At 44.4% G+C, this 13,980-nt stretch overlaps 1 protein-coding gene across 3 annotated transcripts in view; it reads left to right on the plus strand.

Moving 5' to 3' along the window:
• The window catches only part of PHF12 (PHD finger protein 12), a 41,418-nt gene that overhangs the window by 17,421 nt on the left and 10,017 nt on the right, over nucleotides 1–13,980 (plus strand). For 2 of the 3 annotated variants that reach the window (XM_045045125.1, XM_003996473.6), the window contains exons 3-7: nucleotides 5,092–5,164; nucleotides 7,710–8,103; nucleotides 9,397–9,517; nucleotides 10,772–10,904; nucleotides 12,788–12,952. In XM_045045125.1, the coding sequence (XP_044901060.1) occupies nucleotides 5,092–5,164; nucleotides 7,710–8,103; nucleotides 9,397–9,517; nucleotides 10,772–10,904; nucleotides 12,788–12,952 (886 nt within the window). Of the gene's footprint in view, nucleotides 1–3,922; nucleotides 4,519–5,091; nucleotides 5,165–7,709; nucleotides 8,104–9,396; nucleotides 9,518–10,771; nucleotides 10,905–12,787; nucleotides 12,953–13,980 lie in introns of those variants that run through there. The other variant, XM_045045126.1, reaches the window with a different exon arrangement.

Raw genomic sequence — 13,980 nt, forward strand, 5'->3', positions numbered from 1 at the left:
GGGATAAGCGGGAGCTGAGACAAAGCCTTGTTTTTCTTGACAGACATATCCTGATTTAAAGACTCTGGTAGGCGTGTAATCGTTTCAAAGTTGCACACTAAACTTATGGGAACACCATTCTTATGGGAGAAAGAGCTTTAAGATGGGCAGCTGAGATGGGGAAGTCTCCAGAATGTGTTATGTACATGAGTGTCTTGAAGCTGCAGAATCTCCTTTCTCCCTGGAATCCTCTCCCTGTTGGCAAAATTTCTGATAGCGAATCAAACCAGTCTGTCTGCACAACAGCCTCTTTCGGAACTAGTTCCTGAGCTTATTACTCCAGTGACAGTCTGTCTTTCCTGGATCCATTTCATGAATCCCTTTTGCTCTAGATATTTGAGTTGAAAAACTGCCTTCTAAATATTAGCTTGAAAGGAATTACTAGGGGCAAAGAGGAAACATTGTCATGAGAAAGCTTTATCGTGGGCAGTTTCTGTATTCCGGGTGTACCTGTGATGTTCATTTTCTAGAAACATAGACTTTCCTTCCCTATCCATCCTATCATACATTACTGCCTTCTCTCAAGATAGCACATTTTCGGGGCACCTGGATAGCTCAGTCGGTTAAGCAGCCGACTCTTGATTTCAGCTCAGGCTCAGGTCATCATCTCACAGTTCGTGGGATCTAGTCCTGAGTCCAGCTCTGTGCTGACAGCCTGGAGCCTGCTTAGCATTCCCTCTCTACCCATCCCTGACATGACTCGTGCACTCTCTCCCTCTCTCTTGCTTTCAAAATAAATAAATAAACATTTAAAAAGATGCCACATTTTCAAGTTTATTTCAAGATGCGCATTCTGTCTTTGAGAAAGCAGTAAAATCTCAACAAGGTCTCACTTTTAAATGTTCTGTGCTCATCCTGGAAATAACATTCTGACTTCTCTGTACTATTCCCTAAACTCACAGCCCTTATCACACACTTTACTGCAGACAAGAGGAGCCTGTGCCCATAATCTAGAATTCTGAGAAACAAGTGTTCTTAAGGTTGGTATCTCTAAAATCGATCCTTTAGAAACCAACCAGGAGCCACTTTTAAGAGCCCCTTAATACAGACTTTAAGCAATTTACCCCTGTGTTAAAAAAAAGAACCAAGAAACCAAATTGTTTAAAGAGGATTTAAATGAGTCAGGTTGGTTTGCAAGTGTGGACTTTGACTTTGATATCTTACCATTTCGTGACTTAGAAAACAAATTATTTTGTGTGCAATTTAACCACCAAAACAAGTGCCTGCCTAGCTGCATTGCTTTGCCTCATTTGCTTCCTAGAAGCCTATTTTAGTATTCCCCAGTTCTGTGTGTGTGTGTGTGTGTGTGTGTGTGTGTGTGTGTACTTGAGAGAGAGTGTGAGCAGGGGAGGGGCAGATAGAGAGGAAGAGAGGATCCCAAGCAGGCTCCACACTGTCCGTGCAGAGCCCGATGTGGGGCTCGAACTCATAAACTGTGAGATCATGACCTGAGCTGAAATCAAGAGTCGGATGTGCAACCAACTGAACCACCCAGATGCCCCAGTGTTTGCCAGTTCTCTAAAGTTTTATTGAGTACTTCGTGTATGCCAGGCACCTCGCAGAGTGTGGAGGTACAAAGGTAAATCATAGAGAAGGGGGTTCCAGTGCATAATAGTTTCAGTACAGTGTGGTACAGAAGTGCTATAGGGAATCAGGGGCTGCCAGAGAAGGCGTCCTGGAGGTGTAATATCTGACTTGAACCCCAAAAGATAAAGAATCCACTGGGTGAAGGAATGAGGGAAGGGCCAGCTTTTGTGGTTGTAAGTAGCAGCTCCAAAATGAACAGACAGACTAAAGAAAGGGTATATGGACTGTGTGGGGAGCCACCAGGTTAATGAAGCTAGAGAAAGAGACAGGATTCTGGCCACAAGGGTCTTAACCTACAATACTGAGGAGTTTGAACTTTATCCTATAATGGATAGGGTAGGGGTGATACTGAAGGGCTTTTTAATAAGGAGGGTGATATGATCAGAATTGTGTTTTCAATAACTCATTCTGCCAATAGGGGTTGAGGCTAGATTGAGGGAATCATGAAGGGTGGCCAGGAAGCCATTTACATCTTAGTAAAAGGTCTCGATTCAAACCACCTTGCCTTGCCCTTCTCTGCTTTACATGTTTGGTAAAGAGTATCTTGGTACAAAGCCAAATGGGCAGATGAAAAGAAATGATGAAAAACAGAATCAGAAGTGACAGCCTTTTCAGGGTTAATTTTAATATGGTGGTTGCTGAAGCATAGCAGAGTCTGTAAGCCTTTGCAAATTACATGCATACATTTCATTAGTTTGGATGTAGCCTATGCAGAAATCCATTGGTGAGAACTAGAGAAGACTTTACAGGTGACTTTCACCTATGGTCCTCTAGGGCTTGAAGACCTGTCACAACAGGCCAGTATGCCTCCAGGTTTTCTGCATCCTACTAAGGATCTCCTGAGATTCCACCAGTGAAACAAGGAGGAAAGGAAGCAAAGAGCTGTGAGGACTTAGTGGATATCCTGACATGTATATTCAGGTCTCCAGGGAAGCGTGGCAAAGCAGAAGCTAGGAAAATTTGCCAAGCCAAGTGCTCTTGTAGATAGAAACAGTAGAGAAGCATAATATTAAGCCTTGGGACTTCAAGAAGAGTCCTTATATGTTCAGCCCTCAATTATTTTTTTAGTATTTCTTTTTTTTTTTTTTTTTTTTTTTTTTTTTTTTTTTGATGAAAAACTCCCTTCTGACTGCTAGGAACCAGATATAAGAATTTCTTTAGCATAAATGTATCCTCATTCTCCATAACAGAATTTCTGATTCTGTAGGCCTGAAGTGAGGTCTCAGAATTTGTGTTTCTTTGCTAATAAGTTCCCTGATGACACTGATGCTTGCTTCTGATCTGGGAACCACACTTTGAGAACTGCTACTGTACAGACTTAGAAATGTGACTCTCTCAAGAATTTAATAAAGTCTCATACATATGGTTCTTGGTGTAACTTTAGTGGAAATCAGTGATCTGGAGGTTCAGTAAGGGCAGCCCTATACAGCTCTAATTTTGATTCAGTATTGACTGAGTGACTACTGTATGCACAACCTCTGTATTATAAAGCTACAAGGTGGGAAGAGGTTTAGTCCTTGTCTTGGTCCCTCTAATGAAAAAAATAAGAGGGGCACATGGCTGGCTCAGTCAGTAGAGCATGTGACTCTTGATCTCAGGGATGTGAGTTCAAGTCTTGCATTGGGCATAGAGCTTAACTTTTTAAAAATTGGATGGGGGTGCCTGGGTGGCTCAGTTGGTTAAGCATCTGACTTCGGCTCAGGTCCTGATCTCATGGTCCCTGAGTTCGAGCCCCGCGTCAGGCTCCATGCTGATAGCTCGGAGCCTGGAGCCTGCTTCAGATTCTGTGTCTCCCTCTCTGTCTGCCCCTTTCCTGCTCTCTCTCTCTCTCTCTCTCTCTCTCTCCCAAAAATAAACAAACACTAAAGAAAAAAATTGAATATACGGATGGATGGATGGATGGATGGATGGATGGATGGATAGATAGATAGATAGATAGATAGATAGATAGAGAAAGAAAGAGAAAAGAAAAGGGAAAAGAAAGAACTGGGGCGCCTGGCTGGGTCAGAAGAGTGTGCAACTCTTGATCTTGGGGTTGTGAGTTCAAGCCACACTTTGGGTGTAGAGATTACTTAAATAAAACTTAAGAAAGAAAAAGAGGGGGTGCCTGGGTGACTCAGTTGGTTAAGCATCCGACTTCAGCTCAGGTCATGATCTCACGGTTCATGGGTTCGAGCCCCGCATTGGGCTCTGCTGAGAGAGAGCTCAGAGGCTGGAACCTGCTTCAGATTCTCTGTCTCCCTCTTTCTCTGCCCCTCCCCTGCTCATGTTCTCTCTGTCTCTTTCTCTCTCTCTCAAAAATAAACATTAAAAAAAGAGAGAGAACTGCCACACAAGGGAAAACATGAGAAGTCGCAAAAGAGAACTAAATCATACAATCCACATATCCAGGAGGTCCCAGTAATCCAGGCAGAGCACATGGAGGAGCTGTACTGAGTTACATGTTGCTGTGTAACAAACTACCCAAAACTCAGTGGCTTAAAACAGTCACTGGTTATTCTCTCTCACAAGTCCATGTGGTGACTTAGCTCAGCTGGGTGGTTTTTCTGTTCAGCGTTGTGTTGTCTGGGACCACAGTACTTTAGAGGCTCTACTAAGCTGGCATGATCTAAGACAGCTTAGTCACATAGCAGTAATTCATGCTGGCTTTTGGCTTGGAATTCAGAGGAAGCTGTTAATTGGAGCGCCTTAACTCTCCTGAGTGTGGCCTCTTGGCGTGACAGCAGGGCCCTGAGATGGAACATTCCAAACATGAAAAAATGGAATCTGCAGGTCTCTTAAGAGCCAGCCTCGGAAGTTACAACATAGGTCACCTCTGCTGCATTCTACTAGTCAATACAAGTCACAAGGCAAGCCTAATTCAAGAGGAAGGAAGTGGCCTACCTTTAGATGGTAGGAATAGCAAAGACTTTGCAGCCATCTTTAATTAAGCCTTACAGGATTAATAGGGTTTAAGAGGCATAGCGTTCTAGTGGGAAAGGGCTCTAGAGAAAGAAATATCAAGTCTTCAATTTGACTTGGCGAAAGCGTACCTGAAAGGGTCCTGGGAAGGTAGAATGGGACCGTGCTACACAGGGCTTTGAATTGCAGATGAAAGAGCTTAGACTTATACCGACAAACTTTGAAGACTGTAGAGAACCTATCAATGATTCTATTAGCATGATATAGTTGGGGGATGATTCTCAAGGCTCCAGACTACTTCTGTCTTTCTCTGTAAAGCCCAATGTTGAGAGCTCTGGATTTGGCTTCTCTTCCTAAGATGTGGGAGTAGGTCCTCACTCTTTAGGTTATTGTAAACGATGCCACGTTAGCATCTTGAAAGATGAGAGAAAGAGCCCTGGCAGTGCTACAGGACGGGCCAGAATAGGAGTCGAGGGACAGGTAGCTCTGTGCCAGACCTACCTAGGCTTTTTCCTGCTGCATCAAAGGTTAGTACTTAGTCTTGCCCTTGTCTTTTCCCCACAGTAATCCTCCACTGAGTGAAGAGATGTTGCCTCCTGGGGAGTGGATGTGTCACCGGTGCACTGTTCGCCGAAAGGTAATAATGGCGCTTTCTGAAGGCTTTGCTCAGAGTGCCAGATCTAGAGCACTGATATTCTAGAGCTAAGACGGCCTGGCCCTGAAGGCATTTTCGTCCCTTCTTCTTGTCTTTTCCAGCCCTGGAATCACCCTCACTCTCCCCATGGTGACTGTTTGGAATCCAGTAGGGCCTAAAATCCAAACATGGGCTGCTGAAATGGGCAGAAGAGGTGTGTTAATTTATTGAGCCATGTTCATTCACTAGTGACAGGAGTAGACTGAGGAGTTGTAGACCTCCTGAAAAGTGGCCTGAATGTGGCAGTTCTATCCCTGACTGAAAGTAGCTGAAGAAAAGCAAGGCTGCTTCTCCAGCTTGATGGAAGAAGGATGCCCCTCACCCCAAGGCAAATCAGGCTTGGCTGGGTGTGTGGGAGAGTACTCGGAAGCCTTTGTACCCCAGGTTGCCTAATCTCTCTTTAGCTCCCCTTCCCTTGGCTTTGATAGTTCAGTACTGGCTTTGAGAACATGATTTTCTACTTTGAGAACTTTTGTGGGGTGCGAAAGCTAAATTCCTCTTTATCAAAAAAGGAAGTAGGTGTTTTTCCAGTCAGAATATGAGAGACCCAATCCTCAAATTAGAGGATTAGAATCTGTCTATGAACTGTAAACCATCCCCTTCCCTCCCCCCACACTAATCACACACCAAGCAACTTGCCTTTGTTGTGACATCACTTCTGTTTTCCTGGCCCCTGAACATGATGTCACAATGAATGATGATTTCCTTGGTTGCAGAAACAGGATGAGATGATTCAGAGATTGTGGTTTATGTGTGTAACAGTTTTCAGCCTTTAAGAAGGTAAACAGACTTTTAGTTTTCAACATCTGCGCACGGGTTCTTATTAAAAGGCAAGGCAAGGCCAAGTCAGCCAGTTAGCCCCAGCTATGGTTTGATTGCCCCTGAAGTCCACAAACCAGGCTGTCCTCCAGCCTAACCACCTGTCCGCATCTCTTCCTGTGCATCCCCAGTTAGGTTAGAGCAGAGCCAGTTAGAAGCACCAGGAGCCAGGAGGCCTTTCAGAAACCTGCCACTGCAGAAACTGGATGTGAAAGAAAAAGTAAAACCAGGAAAAGAGGGTGGAGAAGAAGAACTAACAATATTTTAGTGCCCGTCAAATGCTGGGTATTTTACATATGTTCTCTCATTTCATCCATGCAGCTGTTTGGGGTGCCGGTGATAGTACCTCCATTTTAGAAAGGAAGAAACTGAGGCTTACAAGTGTAGAATGAGGACTCCAAAGAATTAACAGAGCCAAATTGTCTTACTCCAAATTTCTATTGCCTCTTCATCAGTTTTCTAGAAACAGAGCTGCTTGACAGGGATTATAGTAGCCTTTTTCTAACATAGTGTGCTTTCCCCGAAATGCCACAGTGACATGCTCTCAAATGGACTTTTTTGCCTACCAGTGCCAAATCTGCCTTTTCCACCACCACTACCTCTATCCCTCTTTGGCCTCCTGTAGTTACGCTGAAGTGGACTGAAATGATTCATCCTTTGGGCCTCATTAACCTTTGATGTTCAGGTCCTGTTCCTAGTGGAGGCTAGATCTTCCCCCGACTCAGCCATCCCTTTCACATATGTCACCCTCTGTCTCCACCATATCTTTGAAAGGAGGAGAAGAAAGGTTTTACTAGTCTTACTTTACAGACAGGGAAACTCCTGCCCACCAACCTGAGTCATCCAGGGTCATAGGCAATCAGTGGCAGAACTGGGACAGATCCCAGGTCTCCTGATTAGAGACCAGTGTTAAACCTTCATTTGACTGCTCTTTGGAGTCCTAGAGGAAAATGTAATACCAGTCGTCCAGTCCTACTGAATAAATACAGTCTTTTTCCATTTCCCCACATTCCCATTTGAAGAAGTGTCCTTTCCAGAGTCCTAGTAAAACTTGAAATACTGAAAGCCACAATTCTCAGACACTGTGGTCGCTGGGTGGCTACCTTCCACACACAACCCCACCACCTTGCAGTGTAGTTACTTTCCCTGTCAGCACCCAACCTCCCTGGACAGGGACCTCTGTTTGCCTATCTTACCTTTGCTTTTGCAGACTTTATTTTGAGCAAAATTCTTAAACCCATTCAGGAGGTCAGGATGCTCCATGGCAAACTACAGTGATGTTGAGTCCTGCTATATTTTTCTCACCGTTCTCACTTAGCCTCACTAAATTTATTCTCGCTGTGGTAACTTTTAATCCCTTTACCCCTGTACTTTGTATGGAGATGGTGTGCATCAAATGATGACTTCAAGTAAATGATGTGTGATAAATGTGCGTAATTGTTTCTAACTTTCCCTGCCGTCTGGTGATTCTCTGCTGCAGTTTCGCCAGCTTTAGTTTAGTTCAGCTGTAGTTTTGTCAACTTGGACAGACCAGTGTTCCAAGTCCCCAGGTGGATGAGTCTGTAACATGTTGGAGAATTTCATAAGTTTGGCTAGTGGTCTTTGTAGTATCCATCTCTTTCTGTTTTGTGGTACTTTATGTGATGGGCCTACCTGTTCATTTGCACAGAAACGAGAGCAGAAAAAGGAGCTGGGCCACGTCAATGGACTGGTGGACAAATCCGGCAAACGGACTACATCTCCCAGCAGTGATACCGACTTGTTGGACAGATCAGCCAGCAAAACTGAACTCAAGGCCATTGCCCACGCCCGGATCCTGGAGAGGAGAGCCAGCCGGCCTGGCACGCCCACATCCAACGCCAGCACAGAGACCCCCACCTCTGAGCAGAATGACGTCGACGAGGACATCATTGACGTGGACGAGGAGCCAGTGGCAGCTGAGCCGGACTATGTGCAGCCCCAGCTAAGGCGGCCCTTTGAGCTGCTGATCGCTGCCGCCATGGAGCGGAACCCCACCCAATTTCAGTTGCCCAATGAACTGACTTGTACCACTGCACTACCAGGTTAGCCAAAGTGTCATGTCCCCACCCCCCACCCCAGCTGCCCCAAAAGACTACTGTCCAGCCAGAGGGCAGTGCTGCCTGTGGGATCACCGGGCGAGTAGCTACTCTCATGTTCCTGTTCTTTGTTCTTCCTGGACATCTTTGAAGGTTTTAGCCTTGACCGTGCTTATTCAGTTTTCTAGTTTCTGCCCTTCAAGGTATCCCCTTTTTAAAAATATAGGTAATATATTCACATGGTTCAAAAGCCGAAAAATATAAAAAGGCTTAAAATGAAAGATTTCCCTTCCACCCCTGTCTGCCATTTGCCTGATCTCTACCTTCATATCCCTCTCAGATAACCACTGTTTGGTTCTTGTGTATCTCCTTCTGGAATTTCTTTGTGCGTATATAAGCAAAGAAACATAATATGCTCAGTATTTTCCCTTTAAATAGCTTATTTGGTATACTAGTCTACATCTTGCTTTTTTCACCTCACAGTATGCTCTAGAGATCTTTCCATATTAATGTTGACATTCCTCAGTTTTTATTAATGGTTGCATAATAGTCTATCATATAGACATGACATAATTTATTTCACTGATCTCCTATTAATGGACATTCAGGTTGTTCCTGATCTTTTGTTATTATAGATGCTTCTTCAAATAATTCTGTAAATATAACATTGTGTATCTGTAGGGTAAATTCCTACTGTTCGAATTGCTGAGTTACAACTATGCATTTATAGTTTGATAAAATGTTACCAAATTGCCCTTTTTTTCCCCTTTAATCATGTCTTCTACTTGATGCCACAAAGCTTCTGGATGTTATTTTCTTTTTCCCAGAGAAAGTGAAATTGGCAGGCTTAAGAATGCTGTTCAGTCAGCAGGAGGTATATAGAATCAAAACTTTTCTGATTTCTATAAAAATGCAGTAAAATTATAGTCTTTTCTTCAGCCACCTCCACAGAACAGTCTTTGTTGACCATTTGACTCGGGCATGTGTATTTCTTAGGTTGCAGTATCTAACAACCTAAGCTTCTGACCACTTCATGTTTGCAAAACATAGATGTGTTTCTGCCACAGAACAGGTGACTTCAGACCATGGTTCTGATTTATGTCTCAGTGTTCCTTTTCCTCCCTTCCTATTCTTTTTTCTCATTTGAAACCGGCCGAGGGGGTCTCAGAAAGAGACCTGTGTCTAGGCTGTGGCACATGCTTTTACGGAGATCTGTTCCTTTCACTTATTGTTGTTTCCATATCCCACACTAGGAACTCTGCATCCAAGAGAGTTCAGCACCATCAATTTCTCTTCTAGGTTCTAGCAAGAGGAGAAGAAAGGAGGAAACCACGGGAAAAAATGTTAAGAAGACACAGCATGAGTTAGATCACAATGGTCTTGTTCCCTTACCAGTCAAAGTATGCTTCACATGTAACAGGTATTTTTCGTCCGTACTAAGGACTCTTCCCCATATTCAGCAAATGAGGTTTTTTCTCTCTTCCATCACCTCTCCCAAACTCTGTCTGTTAAATGTGGATAACCCATATTCTGATGGTATGAGTACAGAGACTGAGTGACTAATTGACCAGAGCCTTGACTGTCTTCACAGCAAATTCCCTTAAGTACTGTAGACTGTGTTTATAGAGGCTCGAATAGGAGGGGTTGGACTTAAACAGAAGCGTGAGATATTTTGACTAGCTAGCAGGAGGAACCGTGGCCAGCACAGACACAGGTCCCTGGAAAGGGCAAATAACTTTTTAAATCACCAAAGATGAGTTTAAAAGCAGTACAAGTATCCATGGTAGCTAACATGCATCAGACTGGATGACTTCCAAAAGCCTCCAGGCTGCCCCAGTTGTAGCTTCCCTGAGACACTGGTTTCCTTCAAATAGGATCTCCTCAGTGACGGGAACCAGCTGCTTCAATTACTGACGCTGGACTTACTGGCCTGGGTATCTTAGAAGGGCAGGATAGCAGGAGAAAATAGCCATCAAAAAGAAATGTTCCCAAAAAAAGGAAAGAAAGAAAGAAAGGTTCCACAACAAAAGCTATAGGGAACTAGATAGTAGGGCAGCAGAAAGAACTCTGAGCCAGGCCCAGACTGAGGCTCCAGTGCACCTCAGGGACCCAGGGAATATCATAGTTACTTGCTGAAGCCCCTCCCTTGAACTGAACTGTGCATATACATGAATACATCACAGAATTCTTTCCCAACACAACTCTTCCTGTGTCATTTTTGCTGGGTGCTTCACGCAGAAGAGAAATCCTTTCTTGCTGTAGTGTAAGACTCTAGAAACAGGGCTAGAGGGATTTTTGTTGTTGTTGGGTTTTTTTTGTTTGTTTTTTTAAATAAGGTAGTTACTTTCTTTTAAGGAGTAGAAAAATCAGAGCGGAGTTGGCTATCTTCCCCCTGTGGGCACTGAGCATTGATCATTCCTGCTCTGACAGCCACTTTAGCTATACTCCAAATAAACATTCACTTCCCCACAAGACACATTCCTCTTAGAGAATAATGGAGAGCCTGGTGGTAGCCCCCAACTTCATCCATCTTCCTAACTGAGTGTAACTGATCACTGGGGGAGGAGGCCCTGGGAGAACGTTGTGAGGATTAAGGAGAGGCTGTTCCATAGTGCACAGTTGGTTTGAATTCTCCCATCTTGCCACAGAAATGGCCTACATCTCTTTTTTGCAGGAGCTGCCGTGTGGCCCCTCTCATCCAGTGTGACTATTGCCCCCTCCTGTTCCACATGGACTGCCTCGAGCCACCGCTCACTGCCATGCCCCTGGGCAGATGGATGTGTCCGAATCACATCGAACATGTGGTGGTAAGCACAGCATTGTCCCTTCTGTTCTCTCTGGGCACAGCCAGGGCATGGCCTGATTCAGTAGAAAGCATAGTAAGGTCAGCTTTGTACCAGAGTTCGCTATATAATCTCTCAAATACGGATTTCTGTAGACCATCCTACTCAGTTCCAATCATTTTGACATGCCTCAGCTGTGCGTTTTGCATTTTCCCACAATGCCTTGTTTTAGCTGTACAGGCAGACTTGATTGTTTATACATAAATTTATTCCATGGTGAATTGAGCAGTTGATGTTATAGCCATGAAGGGGGGGGGCGTATATTCGATCCAGCTCATGGGAATAAATGTTCTCGTGGTAGCTGCCTCTGTATTTTCCTGTCTCTTATTTTTAGAGGGAGCAAACTAGAAATTCTAAAACGTTTATTCTCATATCTCAGGAATGACAGACAGTCAAATCCCACTAACTTGGGAGAATTGAAGAATTGACATGGACAACAGTGTTCCAAACAATCAGCCATTTATTGAACACTAACGTGTCCTAGGCATCACATGAGGATCTTCCCCTTCTCTTTAGTTTTTGACCCCCACCTTATCATGGTGCATGATAGTAAGTGAGTTGTTGAATGAATGACTGGTGTAAGGGTCCTTTTATCTTATCTCCCAGGAGTCTTGGGTACATTTTCCAGACACTTCCTGGGGCTAAAACAGAACTGTAGTTTGCTATCTCCAAAAGAGGCTTAGGCTTAGGCCCTTTCCTTCTAGGCACTAAGAACAGCCGTTTACAAGGTTGAATGGGTGAGGGCTTCAGAAGAGCAGCTCCCTTATAAGTTCAGCCTTTCCAGATTAAAAAGATTATTGCTTAAGACGTTGTGTTTGAGATGGTAATGACCACGGAATGTCTTTTGACCCCTCAGCGTGACAGAGTGCTCCTCACATTGCACTGAGGAGCCTTGGTTATAGACTTGCACACATGGGGCAAAAACGTTTGCTTTGGCCTCTTCATTTGGCTAACGCTGCTCAGAAAGGTTTATGTAGGAGGAAGCTTCTCTCCAAGCTCAGTTACGAGTGTTTCATTTTGCCTCCTGCCAAACCAGAAAAAAACTACCATCAGCTATACGCCCAAATATGAATCTTAAAGAGCAACTTTCCAACAGATGAAAAATTATTAATTAGATAATTTATTTACTTAGCCACTTAGGGGTTTTTCCTACCTTACTAATCATGAAGCTTCTGAGCAGATCTTTTTTGCATTAAAGTTTAGAGGGAAAGTGGCATAGTTTTTATATGCCTCTGGATGCTGCTGCGCAAAATTCTTTCTTCCCTCCCTTCAGCCTCTTAGAGCAGCCCAGGTTTTCCTCCTCCTCTAGAGCAGGACTGTGATATCCAGATGGGCTCACTAATGTTCCCTGGTATGTTGGAAGAGGAATAGAGCAGAGCACACAGGATTCTGGTGCTGATCCTTGCTGTTAGCCAAGCTCCTATATAGGAAACCGTCCTGCTTCCCGTGGGAATGAGTGCCTTGCTAGAAAGGGAGTCTGGGTCTCAAGGGCCAAGGCCCGCCTGTCCTCTGAAACCTGTGCTCTGTTAGGGTCCACTGGCAAAAGGTGGTCTGAGCTGTCAGGCTGGATTTGAAGGGTACTTGTGACTAATTTCCTATTTCCTGTCCCCCGCAAGCCTCTCTAGGGAATAGGAACATACCAGTTTTCCCTCTCTGGACCAGGCAGGACTGAGGGAGAAAGTCTTACCGGTGTTCCCTAGCCCTCTGACACGGGTGTTGACGTATCAGCCCCTGACAGAAGGAACCTATTTGGCCAAGGGCTTCTATTTTTCAGACCTAGAGGATAGTTAGTTGGGAGGGGATGCCTTTTGAGGGTCATTGTAAAAGTGTGTCTGCTTTGTCCCTAGCTGAACCAGAAGAATATGACTCTGAGCAATCGGTGCCAGGTGTTTGACCGTTTCCAGGACACCATTTCGCAGCATGTGGTCAAAGTGGACTTCCTGAACCGAATCCACAAGAAGCACCCTCCCAACCGCCGAGTGCTCCAGTCAGTCAAAAGAAGAAGCTTGAAGGTGAGTCCCAACCTGGAGCAGGCAGGAGAGTGGGCTCTGATTGCTTTCATGGGATAGACAGAGGATTGTGGTCCCAAATTTATAGACAGGGAGACTGAAGCCCTGAGATTTGTCTGTGGTGTCTCAACAAGTGGTGAATGTGACCACACATTTTAATACTTGAGGGTGGTGGTCAGGATTACCAAGGCCAAACCCCAAACTCTGCAAGTCTTCAGTTCTCCTGATGAGTGCTCGTTAGCCCCTTCCGCCAGACGGATGTGCTCTGCTATTGCCACCCCTGGCCTGGTACTCATGCTATCTGTTCCTGGGAGGTGGCCCCTTTCCAAGAGCTGTCTGGCGGGGTGAAGGTGGTGGTGATGAAGCAGAGACCCATGTGGAAGGGAGGAGCTATCCCAGTTGAGAAACTTAAGAGGAAAATGCCTAAAGGAGAGTAAATCTGTTTTTCCAAGGTGCTGGTAATATATAACGAATATTCCAAGTTGTGCCAAGTTGTGGCCTTGCCGTAATAATATCTAACATTCTTATGCACTTGACAGTTGCTAAAGTGTCAACTTTAGCTGAGATCTGCTGAGATCAACAGAAAAAATTCCTTTATTGAAAAGCATTTGGTGGTGTTGAGGCTGTTTCTCAAAAGCCATTCAGTTTCCTCATTCATTTAACCTAGAGAGCCCAACACCGTGGACCCACATAGAAGCTTAATTTTTCCCTTTTTGGAATAATCCCTCACACAGACTGTGCTGTGTGCCAGTGGAGACCAGCAATTCTCAAATATGGCCACTTGGTGGCAGCAACGCTTTAAATCACTCACCCCACTCCTATCACTTCCAGTGAATGTCAGTGCTAGCAAGATGTTAACTGTTGGGAATTGTATAACAATCTCTTAAGTGTGTAAATATTTATACTTCAATATAAATACCGGTTTCTAAAATTAAATCAAGGTGTTTTCAGTTGGGGGTATTATAGAGGTGGCATGCCTCATATCTCAGTAAAACAGATCTGAAAGTAAACTAAACTGTGTAATTCACCAC

The sequence above is a fragment of the Felis catus genome, chromosome E1 (genome assembly GCF_018350175.1).
Source record: "Felis catus isolate Fca126 chromosome E1, F.catus_Fca126_mat1.0, whole genome shotgun sequence".
NCBI lineage: Eukaryota > Metazoa > Chordata > Mammalia > Carnivora > Felidae > Felis > Felis catus.